Source organism: Homarus americanus, unplaced genomic scaffold, assembly GCF_018991925.1.
Source record: "Homarus americanus isolate GMGI-L3 unplaced genomic scaffold, GMGI_Hamer_2.0 scaffold7772, whole genome shotgun sequence".
In the NCBI taxonomy this organism is placed as follows: Eukaryota; Metazoa; Arthropoda; class Malacostraca; order Decapoda; family Nephropidae; genus Homarus; species Homarus americanus.
In genome coordinates this window covers 334,722-345,931 of record NW_024720568.1, presented here as the reverse complement: position 1 = coordinate 345,931, position 11,210 = coordinate 334,722, and the positions used below count along the sequence as shown (strand labels likewise).

Genomic DNA, 11,210 nt, shown 5'->3' with positions numbered 1-11,210 from the left:
AGTTATGTCATATATGGCAGATGATGTTCTCTAGTACTTGTTTTCACTATTTAGATCACCGGGAGATATGGTGATAAATAAATACACTGCCCATCACATTTCCAGTAAATTATCAAGATCACGAAACATGTAAAGGCGAGAATAAATATCCAACAGGAATCATAGTTGGGGTGTCGTAGTTGACTGAACACTCTGTTCCCTATTGGCTGTTATTTGTTGTTTTATCCAATCACGCTAGGTAAGTGGATTACTGGACTTATGCACTATGTATGACACTTTGCGGGTCTCTGGGGAGTAAAGCACTTGGGAGGGGCTTCTTCCTCTAAGGGCGCCGGGCTGTCTCTGGGAAAAACCCCTGGCGGCTCAACCGCCCCTAAGTGGCTCTGGGAGTGCCACCTCCCGGGAGGATCATTAGGGGGGCCTGTTGAGGGCATTTTGGAGTCGTTACTGCCCCCTTGAGGGCCCCTGTCATTGAGGGCCCCCTGTGATTGCTAAACCTCCTGAAGGGACCCCTAACGGCTCCCTGGCCACTCTGGAGGCCCCAGGCGCAGCTACCCGAAAAGCCCCTGCAAGGGTGCCTGGGGCCGCCACGTCCCTGTGGAGCTCCTGGAGGCCCGCCACCCCTGGAAAGGGGTCTCTGTTGGCACAGCCTCCCCTGGGAGGGCCCCTTGGGGGTACCGCCACCCTAAAGGTCCCTGTTGTTGCCCCTGCTCCTGTAAGGCCCCTAGGGAGTTGCCAAACATGGAGGCACACTGGGACCGCCACCAGCTCCTGAAACGCCCTGGGCGCAATGGGAGGGACTGCAGGTACACTAATACCCTCGAGGCCCCTAGGGCGCTGCAACTGATATGGCAGATGGGAGGGCCCTAGGGGGTACTTGTTTTCCCACTATTTAGATCACTGGGAGATATGGTGATAAATAAATACCTGCCCATCACATTTGTATCATCGATCATGAAAAAAAATGTAAGCAGAATAAATATCCAACAGGAAAACATAAGTTGGGGTGTTGTGTTGACTGAACACTCTGTCTCTATTGACTGTTATTTGTTGCTTTATCCACCAATCACAAAGTTAGGTAAGGATTACTGGACTTATGCACTATGTATGACATAATTTGAGGGCTCCTGGGGAGGTGCTACCCTGGGAGGGCTCTCAGGGGCGCTGGCGCTTCTGGTAAAAACCCCTGGCGCAACTGACCCTGGTGGCACCTGGGGCACCACTGCGCTGGGACCCACACATGGGAGGTACACTGGGACCGCCACCGGCTCTGAAACGTCCCCTCGGGCGCCAATGGGAGGGACCGTGTGTACACCAATACCCCTCGGGGGGCCCCTAGGGGCGCTGCAACTGATATGGCAAATGGGAGGGCCCCAGGGGGCACTGTCTCTTTAGGGCCCTAGGGGGTACTTGTTTTCCCACTATTTAGATCACTGGGAGATATGGTGATAAATAAATAGGCTGCCCATAACCTATCCAGTACCATCGCATCATGAAAAATGTAAAGGAGAATAAATATCCAACAGGAAAACATAAGTTGGGGTGTTGTGCTGACTGAACACTCTGTTCCCCTATTGGCTGTTATTTGGTTGCTTTATCCACCAATCGCAGTTAGGTAAGTGATTACTGGACTTATCCACTATGTATGACACCTGTCAGAGGGCCCCTGGGGGAAATGCCACCCCTGGGAGGGCCTTTAGGGGCTCCGGCGCTTCTGGGAAAACCCCTGGCGGCTCAACCGGCCCTGGGCGGGTCCCTGGGGGCGGCACCGGCCCTGGGATGACGCTTCGGGGCGCTGTCGCCCAAGGGAGGACCCTTGGGGTCGTTGCCGCCTCTTGGAGAGCCCCCGTCACTCCTGGGAGGGCCCTTGTGGATTATGACGCCCCTGGGAGGGACCCTGACGGCTCTGCCACCCCTGGGAGGGCCCTTGTGTGCGCCAGGGCCCCAGGAAAAGACCGTGAAAGGGAACCTGGGGTCGTTGCCAACCCTGTGGGGCTCCTGGAGGCTCCGCCACCCCTGGAAGGGCCCCTGCGGGCGCCGTCTCCCCTAGGAGGGCCCCTTGGGGCGCTGCCACCTTTGGAAGGGTCCCTGTTGTTGCCCCCGTCCCTGTAAGGGCCCCTGGGGATGCTGCCACACATGGAAGGTACACTGGGACCGCCACCGGCTCTGAAAAGTCCCCTCGGGCGCCAATGGGAGGGACCCTGTGTACACCGATACCCCTCAGGGGACCCATAGGGGAGCTGCAACTGGTACAGCAAATGGGAGGGCCCCAGGGGGCACTGTCTTTTTAGGGCCATAGGGGGTACTTGTTTTCTCACTATTTAGATCACTGGGAGATATGACGTTAAAAAAATACACTGCCCATCACATTTCCAGTATCATCACATCACGAAACATGTAAAGGAGAATAAATATCCAACAGGAAAACATAAGATGGGGTGTTGTGCTGAATGAACACTCTGTTCCCCTATTGGCTGTTATTTGGTTGTTTATCCACCAATCACAGTTAAGTAAGTGATTACTGGACTTATGCACTATGTATGACACCTTTTAGAGGGCCCCTGGGAGAGGTACCACCCCTAGGAGGACGTTTGGGGTCGCTGTCGCCCAAGGGAGGGCCCTTGGAGTCGTTACCGCCTCTTGGAAGGCCCCCGTCACTACCAGGAGGGCCCCTGTGGATTACCACGCCCCTAGGAGGGACCCTAACGGCTCCGCCACCCCTGGGAGGGCCCTTGTGGGCGCCGGGGCCCCTGGAAAAGCCCCTGAAGGGGAAGCCTGGGGTAGTGGCCAACCCTGTGGAGCTCCTGGAGGCCCCGCCACCCCTGGAAGGGCCCCTGCGTGCGCCGCCTCCCCTAGGAGGGCCCCTTGGGGCGCTGCCACCTTTGGAAGGGTCCCTGTTGTTGCCCCCGTCCCTGCAAGGGCCCCTGGGGATGCTGCCACACATGGGAGGTACACTGGGACCGCCACCAGCTCTGAAAAGTCCCCTGGGCGCCAATGGGAGGGACCCTGTGTACATCAATACCCCTCGGGGGCCCCTAGCGGCGCTGCAACTCATATGGCAAATGGGAGGGCCCCAGCTAGCACTGTCCTTTTAGGGCACTAGGGGGGTACTTGTTTTCCCACTATTTAGATCACTGGGAGATATGACGTTAAATAAATACACTGCCCATCACATATCCAGGATCAATGATCACGAAACATAAAGGAGAATAAATATCCAACAGGAAATCATAAGTTGGGTGTTGTGCTGACTGAACACTCTGTTCCCCTATTGGCTGTTATTTGGTTGCTTTATCCACCAATCACAGTTAGGTAAGTGATTACTGGACTTATGCACTATGTATGATACCTTTTAGAGGGCCCCTGGGGGAGGTGCCACCCTGGGAGGGCCCCTAAGGGCGCCGGCTGTTCTGGGAAAACCCCTGGCGGCTCAACCGGCCCTGGGCGGGCCCCTGGGAGCGCCACCTCCCCTGGGAGGACGCTTGGGGGGGCTGTCGCCCAAGGGAGGGCATTTGGAGTCGTTACCGCCTCTTGGAGGGCCCCCGTCACTACTGGGAGGGCCCCTGTGGATTACCACCCCCCTGGAAGGGACCCTAACGGCTCCGCCACCCCTGGGAGGGCCCTTGTGGGCGCAGCGGCACCTGGAAAAGCCCCAGAAGGGGAAGCCTGGGGTCATTGCCAACCCTGTGGAGCTCCTGGAGGCCCCGCCACCCCTGAAAGGGCCCCTGCGTGCGCCGCCTCCCCTAGGAGGGCCCCTTGGGGCGCTGCCACCTTTGGAAGGGTCCCTGTTGTTGCCCCCGTCCCTGCAAGGGCCCCTGGGGATGCTGCCACACATGGGAGGTACACTGGGACCGCCACCAGCTCTGAAAAGTCCCCTGGGCGCCAATGGGAGGGACCCTGTGTACATCAATACCCCTCGGGGGGCCCCTAGCGGCGCTGCAACTGATATAGCAAATGGGAGGGCCCCAGCTAGCACTATCCTTTTAGGGCACTAGGGGGTACTTGTTTTCCCACTATTTAGATCACTGGGAGATATGACGTTAAATAAATACACTGCCCATCACATATCCAGGATCATCGCATCACGAAACATGTAAAGGAGAATAAATATCCAACAGGAAATCATAAGTTGGGGTGTTGTGCTGACTGAACACTCTGTTCCCCTATTGGCTGTTATTTGGTTGCTTTATCCACCAATCACAGTTAGGTAAGTGATTACTGGACTTATGCACTATGTATGATACCTATTAGAGGGCCCCTGGGGGAGGTGCCACCCCTGGGAGGGCCTCTAGGTGCGCCGGCTGGTCTGGGAAAACCCCTGGCGGCTCAACCGGCCCTGGGCGGGCCCCTGGGAGCGCCACCTCCCCTGGGAGGACGCTTGGGGGCGCCGTCGCCCAAGGGAGGGCATTTGGAGTCGTTACCGCCTCTTGGAGGGCCCCCGTCAATACTGGGAGGGCCCCTGTGGATTACGACCCCCCTGGAAGGGACCCTAACGGCTCCGCCACCCCTGGGAGGGCCCTTGTGGGCGCAGCGGCACCTGGAAAAGCCCCAGAAGGGGAAGCCTGGGGTCATTGCCGTCCCTGTGGAGCTCCTGGAGGCCCCGCCACCCCTGAAAGGGCCCCTGCTGGCACCGCCTCCCCTAGGAGGGCCCCTTGGGGCACTGCCACTTTTGGAAGGGTCCCTGTTGTTGCCCCCGTCCCTGCAAGGGCCCCTAGGGATGCTGCCAAACATGGGAGGTACACTGGGACCGCCACCAGCTCTGAAACGTCCATTGGGGCGCCAATGGGAGGGACCGTGTGTACATCAATACCCCTCGAGGGGCCCCTAGGGGCGCTGCAACTGATATGGCAGATGGGAGGGCCCTAGGGGGTACTTGTTTTCCTACTATTTAGATCACTGGGAGATATGGTGATAAATAAATACACTGCCCATCACATTTCCAGTACCATCGCATCATGAAAAATGTAAAGGAGAATAAATATCCAACAGGAAAACATAAGTTGGGGTGTTGTGCTGACTGAACACTCTGTTCCCCTATTGGCTGTTATTTGGTTGCTTTATCCACCAATCACAGTTAGGTAAGTGATTACTGGACTTATGCACTATGTCTGACACAATTTGGAGGGCCCCTTGGGGAGGTGCCACCCCTGGGAGGGCCCTTAGGGGCGCTGGCGCTTCTGGGAAAACCCCTGGCGGCGCAACCGACCCTGGGTGGGCACCTGGGGGCACCACCGTGCCTGGGACGCCGCTTATGGGCGCTGTCGCCCAGGGGAGGGCCCTTGGGGTCGTTACCGCCTCTTGGAGGGCCCCCGTCACTACTGGGAGGGCCCCTGTGGATTACCACGCCCCTGGAAGAGACCCTAACGGCTCCGCCACCCCTGGGAGGGCCCTTGTGGGCGCAGGGGCTCCTGGAAAAGCCCCAGAAGGGGAAGCCTGGGGTCATTGCCGTCCCTGTGGAGCTCCTGGAGACCCCGCCACCCCTGAAACGGCCTCTGCTGGCGCCGCCTCCCCTAGGAGGGCCCCTTGGGGCACTGCCACCTTTGGAAGGGTCCATATTGTTGCCCTCGTCCCTGCAAGGGCCCCTGGGGATGCTGCCACACATGGGAGGTACACTGGGACCGCAACCGGCTCTGAAACGTCCCCTCGGGCGCCAATGGGAGCGACCGTGTGTACACCAATACCCCTCGGGGGGCCCCTAGGGGCGCTGCAACTGATATGGCAAATGGGAGGGCCCCAGGGGGCACTGTCCCTTTAGGGCCCTAGGGGGTACTTGTTTTCCCACTATTTAGATCACTGGGAGATATGGTGATAAATAAATAGGCTGCCCATAACCTTTCCAGTACCATCGCATCATGAAAAATGTAAAGGAGAATAAATATCCAACAGGAAAACATAAGTTGGGGTGTTGTGCTGACTGAACACTCTGTTCCCCTATTGGCTGTTATTTGGTTGCTTTATCCACCAATCGCAGTTAGGTAAGAGATTACTGGACTTATCCACTATGTATGACACCTGTCAGAGGGCCCCTGGGGGAAATGCCACCCCTGGTAGGGCCTTTAGGGGCTCCGGCGCTTCTGGGAAAACCCCTGGCGGCTCAACCGGCCCTGGGCGGGTCCCTGGGGGCGGCACCGGCCCTGGGATGACGCTTCGGGGCGCTGTCGCCCAAGGGAGGACCCTTGGGGTCGTTGCCGCCTCTTGGAGGGCCCCCGTCACTCCTGGGAGGGCCCTTGTGGATTATGACGCCCCTGGGAGGGACCCTGACGGCTCTGCCACCCCTGGGAGGGCCCTTGTGGGCGCCAGGGCCCCTGGAAAAGACCGTGAAAGGGAACCTGGGGTCGTTGCCAACCCTGTGGGGCTCCTGGAGGCTCCGCCACCCCTGGAAGGGCCCCTGCGGGCGCCGTCTCCCCTAGGAGGGCCCCTTGGGGCGATGCCACCTTTAGAAGGGTCCCTGTTGTTGCCCCCGTCCCTGTAAGGGCCCCTGGGGATGCTGCCATACATGGAAGGTACACTGGGACCGCCACCGGCTCTGAAAAGTCCCCTGGGCGCCAATGGGAGGGACCCTGTGTACACCGATACCCCTCAGGGGGCCCAAAGGGGAGCTGCAACTGGTACAGCAAATGGGAGGGCCCCAGGGGGCACTGTCTTTTTAGGGCCATAGGGGGTGCTTGTTTTCCCACTATTTAGATCACTGGGAGATATGACGTTAAATAAATACACTGCCCATCACATTTCTAGTATCATCACATCACGAAACATGTAAAGGAGAATAAATATCCAACAGGAAAACATAAGATGGGGTGTTGTGCTGAATGAACACTCTGTTCCCCTATTGGCTATTAGTTGGTTGTTTATCCACCAATCACAGTTAAGTAAGTGATTACTGGACTTATGCACTATGTATGACACCTTTTAGAGGGCCCCTGGGAGAGGTACCACCCCTAGGAGGACGTTTGGGGTCGCTGTCGCCCAAGGGAGGGCCCTTGGAGTCGTTACCGCCTCTTGGAAGGACCCCGTCACTACTAGGAGGGCCCCTGTGGATTACCACGCCCCTGGAAGGGACCCTAACGGCTCCGCCACCCCTGGGAGGGCCCTTGTGGGCGCCGGGGCCCCCGGAAAAGCCGCTGAAGGGGAAGCCTGGGGTAGTGGCCAACCCTGTGGAGCTCCTGGAGGCCCCGCCACCCCTGGAAGGGCCCCTGCGTGCGCCGCCTCCCCTAGGAGGGCCCCTTGGGGCGCTGCCACTGAAGGGGGTCCCTGTTGTTGCCTGTCCCCTGCAAGGCCCCTGGGGATGCTGCCACACACAGGTACACACTGGGGCCCGGCCACTCAGTTTCTGAAAAGTCCCCCTGGGCGCCAATGGAGGGACCCCAGGTACATCACGACTGGGGGTTCCCTCCATGCGCTTGCAAACTGGGATATGGCAAATGGGAGGGCCCCAGCCAGCACCGTCCACGAAAATTAGGGGGTAATGAGTTTTCCCACTATTTAGATCATCAAGATATGACGTTAAATAAATAATACACTGCCCATCACATATCCAGGATCATCGTGTGACTGTCAAACATGCAAGGAGAATAAATATCCAACAGGGAAATCACAAGTTGGGGTGTTGTGCTGACTGAACACCTGTTCCATTGGCTGTTATTTGTTGCTTTATCCACCAACCGCGAAGTAGTAAGTGATTACGTGGACTTATGCACTGCGTATGAGGCTTCAGAGGGGTTTCTGGGAGGTGCCACCCCTGGGAGGGCCCCTAGGGGCGCCGGCTGTTCTGGGAAAACCCCTGACGGCTCAACCGGCCCTGGGCGGGCCCCTGGGAGCGCCACCTCCCGTTGGAGAACGCTTGGGGGCGCTGTCGCCCAAGGGAGGGCATTTGGAGTCGTTACCGCCTCTTGGAGGGCCCCCGTCACTACTGGGGGGGCCCCTGTGGATTACCACCCCCCTGGAAGGGACCCTAACGGCTCCGCCACCCCTGGGAGGGCCCTTGTGGGCGCAGCGGCACCTGGAAAAGCCCCAGAAGGGGAAGCCTGGGGTCATTGCCGTCAATGTGGAGCTCCTGGAGGCCCCGCCACCCCTGAAAGGGCCCCTGCTGGCACCGCCTCCCCTAGGAGGGCCCCTTGGGGCACTGCCACCTTTGGAAGGGTCCCTGTTGTTGCCCCCGTCCCTGCTAGGGCCCCTGGGGATGCTGCCAAACATGGGAGGTACACTGGGACCGCCACCGGCTCTGAAACGTCCCCTGGGGCGCCAATGGGAGGGACCGTGTGTACACCAATACCCCTCGAGGGGCCCCTAGGGGCGCTGCAACTGATATGGCAGATGGGAGGGCCCTAGGGGGAACTTGTTTTCCTACTATTTAGATCACTGGGAGATATGGTGATAAATAAATACACTGCCCATCACATTTCCAGTACCATCGCATCATGAAAAATGTAAAGGAGAATAAATATCCAACAGGAAAACATAAGTTGGGGTGTTGTGCTGACTGAACACTCTGTTCCCCTATTGGCTGTTATTTGGTTGCTTTATCCACCAATCACAGTTAGGTAAGTGATTACTGGACTTATGCACTATGTATGACACAATTTGGAGGGCCCCTGGGGGAGGTGCCACCCCTGGGAGGGCCCTTAGGGGCGCTGGCGCTTCTGGGAAAACCCCTGGCGGCGCAACCGACCCTGGGTGGGCACCTGGGGGCACCACCGTACCTGGGACGCCGCTTATGGGCGCTGTCGCCCAGGGGAGGGCCCTTGGGGTCGTTACCGCCTCTTGGAGGGCCCCCGTCACTACTGGGAGGGCCCCTGTGGATTACCACGCCCCTGGAAGGGACCCTAACGGCTCCGCCACCCCTGGGAGGGCCCTTGTGGGCGCAGGGGCTCCTGGAAAAGCCCCAGAAGGGGAAGCCTGGGGTCATTGCCGTCCCTGTGGAGCTCCTGGAGACCCCGCCACCCCTGAAACGGCCTCAGGCTGGCGCCGCCTCCCCTAGGAGGGCCCCTTGGGGCACTGCCACCTTTGGAAGGGTCCATATTGTTGCCCCCGTCCCTGCAAGGGCCCCTGGGGAAGCTGCCACACATGGGAGGTACCCTGGGACCGCCACCGGCTCTGAAACGTCCCCTCGGGCGCCAATGGAGGGACCGTGTGTACACCAATACCCCTCGGGGGGCCCCTAGGGGCGCTGCAACTGATATGGCAAATGGGAGGGCCCCAGGGGGCACTGTCCCTTTAGGGCCCTAGGGGGTACTTGTTTACCCACTATTTAGATCACTGGGAGATATGGTGATAATAAATAGGCTGCCCATAACCTTTCCAGTACCATCGCATCATGAAAATGTAAAGGAGAATAAATATCCAACAGGAAAACATAAGTTGGGGTGTTGTGCTGACTGAACACTCTGTTCCCCTATTGGCTGTTATTTGGTTGCTTTATCCACCAATCGCAGTTAGGTAAGTGATTACTGGACTTATCCACTATGTATGACACCTGTCAGAGGGCCCCTGGGGGAAATGCCACCCCTGGGAGGGCCTTTAGGGGCTCCGGCGCTTCTGGGAAAACCCCTGGTGGCTCAACCGGCCCTGGGCGGGTCCCTGGGGGCGGCACCGGCCCTGGGATGACGCTTCGGGGCGCTGTCGCCCAAGGGAGGACCCTTGGGGTCGTTGCCGCCTCTTGGAGGGCCCCCGTCACTCCTGGGAGGGCCCTTGTGGATTATGACGCCCCTGGGAGGGACCCTGACGGCTCTGCCACCCCTGGGAGGGCCCTTGTGGGCGCCAGGGCCCCTGGAAAAGACCGTGAAAGGGAACCTGGGGTAGTTGCCAACCCTGTGGGGCTCCTGGAGGCTCCGCCACCCCTGGGAGGGCCCCTGCGGGCGCCGTCTCCCCTAGGAGGGCCCCTTGGGGCGCTGCCACCTTTGGAAGGGTCCCTGTTGTTGCCCCCGTCCCTGTAAGGGCCCCTGGGGATGCTGCCACACATGGAAGGTACACTGGGACCGCCACCGGCTCTGAAAAGTCCCCTGGGCGCCAATGGGAGGGACCCTGTGTACACCGATACCCCTCAGGGGGCCCATAGGGGAGCTGCAACTGGTACAGCAAATGGGAGAGCCCCAGGGGGCACTGTCTTTTTAGGGCCATAGGGGGTACTTGTTTTCCCACTATTTAGATCACTGGGAGATATGACGTTAAATAAATACACTGCCCATCACATTTCCAGTATCATCACATCACGAAACATGTAAAGGAGAATAAATATCCAACAGAAAAACATAAGATGGGGTGTTGTGCTGAATGAACACTCTGTTCCCCTATTGGCTGTTATTTGGTTGTTTATCCACCAATCACAGTTAAGTAAGTGATTACTGGACTTATGCACTATGTGTGACACATTTTAGAGGGCCCCTGGGAGAGGTACCACCCCTAGGAGGACGTTTGGGGTCGCTGTCGCCCAAGGGAGGGCCCTTGGAGTCGTTACCGCCTCTTGGAAGGCCCCCGTCACTACTAGGAGGGCCCCTGTGGATTACCACGCCTGGGACTCGAAAGGCCTGCGAGGGCCTGGCGCCGGGGCCCTGGAAAAGCCCCCAAAGGGAAGCTCGATAGTGGACCCCTGAGCCCTGAGGCCCTGCCACCCTGGAAGGGCCGTGCTGCCCCTAGAGGGCCCCTGGGGCGCACCACCTTGAAGAGGTCCCTGTTGCCCCCTGTCCTGTGGCCCCTGGAGATGCCACACAGGAGGAACACCGCCACCAGCTCTGAAAACCCCGCCAATGGAGGGACCCTGTACATCAATACTCGCAGTTCCTACGGCGTCATAATATGGCAAATGGAGGGCCCCAGCTAGCAATTGTCCCTTTAGGGCACTAGGGGGATTGTCCCCTAATTAGATCACTGGAGTGACGCAAAAAACACTGCCCATCACATTTCCAGTATCATCACATCACAAACATGTAAAAATAAATATCCAACAGGAAATCACAAGAGTGTTGTGCTGACTGAACACTCTGTTCCCCTATTGTTATTTGTTGTTTTATCCACCAATCACAGGTTGATTACTGGACTTATGCACTATATGATACCTTTTAGAGGGCCCCTTGGGAGGTGCCACTGGGAGGTCCCTGGCCATTGTTCTGGGAAAACCCCTGGTGATCAACTCCCATGGCCTGGAGCCACCTCCTGAGGACGCTTAGGGTTGTCGCCCAAGGGAGGCATGGGAGCACGCCCTAGGGGCCCCCGTC

At 58.5% G+C, this 11,210-nt stretch overlaps 3 protein-coding genes across 3 annotated transcripts; all 3 read left to right on the top strand.

Moving 5' to 3' along the window:
* Positions 1–1,641: 1,641 nt before the first annotated feature.
* On the top strand, positions 1,642–5,699 carry LOC121860656 (basic proline-rich protein-like). The gene is made up of 5 exons (XM_042357920.1): positions 1,642–2,108; positions 2,555–3,058; positions 3,359–3,901; positions 4,252–4,736; positions 5,125–5,699. Exons 1-5 carry the CDS (start codon positions 1,642–1,644, stop codon positions 5,697–5,699), a joined length of 2,574 nt encoding a protein of 857 aa, XP_042213854.1.
* Positions 5,700–6,001: 302 nt separating this feature from the next.
* LOC121860655 (basic proline-rich protein-like) lies at positions 6,002–7,334 on the top strand. Its single transcript, XM_042357918.1, has 2 exons — positions 6,002–6,468; positions 6,914–7,334. Exons 1-2 carry the CDS (start codon positions 6,002–6,004, stop codon positions 7,332–7,334), a joined length of 888 nt encoding a protein of 295 aa, XP_042213852.1.
* Positions 7,335–9,461: 2,127 nt separating this feature from the next.
* Positions 9,462–10,578, top strand: LOC121860654 (MAGE-like protein 2). The gene is made up of 2 exons (XM_042357917.1): positions 9,462–9,928; positions 10,374–10,578. The coding sequence occupies exons 1-2, from the start codon at positions 9,462–9,464 to the stop codon at positions 10,576–10,578; spliced, it is 672 nt and encodes a 223-aa protein (XP_042213851.1).
* The last annotated feature ends 632 nt before the right edge of the window (positions 10,579–11,210 follow it).

Coding starts and splice junctions, on each gene's coding strand:
- LOC121860656 (XM_042357920.1), top strand. CDS start 1,642: ATGTATGACACCTGTCAGAGGGCCCCTGGGGGAAATGCCACCCCTGGG. Junction 3,059..3,358: donor GCGGCGCTGCAACTCATATG/GCAAATGGGAGG, acceptor TACCTTTTAGAG/GGCCCCTGGGGGAGGTGCCA. Junction 3,902..4,251: donor GCCAATGGGAGGGACCCTGT/GTACATCAATAC, acceptor GATACCTATTAG/AGGGCCCCTGGGGGAGGTGC.
- LOC121860654 (XM_042357917.1), top strand. CDS start 9,462: ATGTATGACACCTGTCAGAGGGCCCCTGGGGGAAATGCCACCCCTGGG. Junction 9,929..10,373: donor CTGTTGTTGCCCCCGTCCCT/GTAAGGGCCCCT, acceptor GACACATTTTAG/AGGGCCCCTGGGAGAGGTAC.
- LOC121860655 (XM_042357918.1), top strand. CDS start 6,002: ATGTATGACACCTGTCAGAGGGCCCCTGGGGGAAATGCCACCCCTGGT. Junction 6,469..6,913: donor CTGTTGTTGCCCCCGTCCCT/GTAAGGGCCCCT, acceptor GACACCTTTTAG/AGGGCCCCTGGGAGAGGTAC.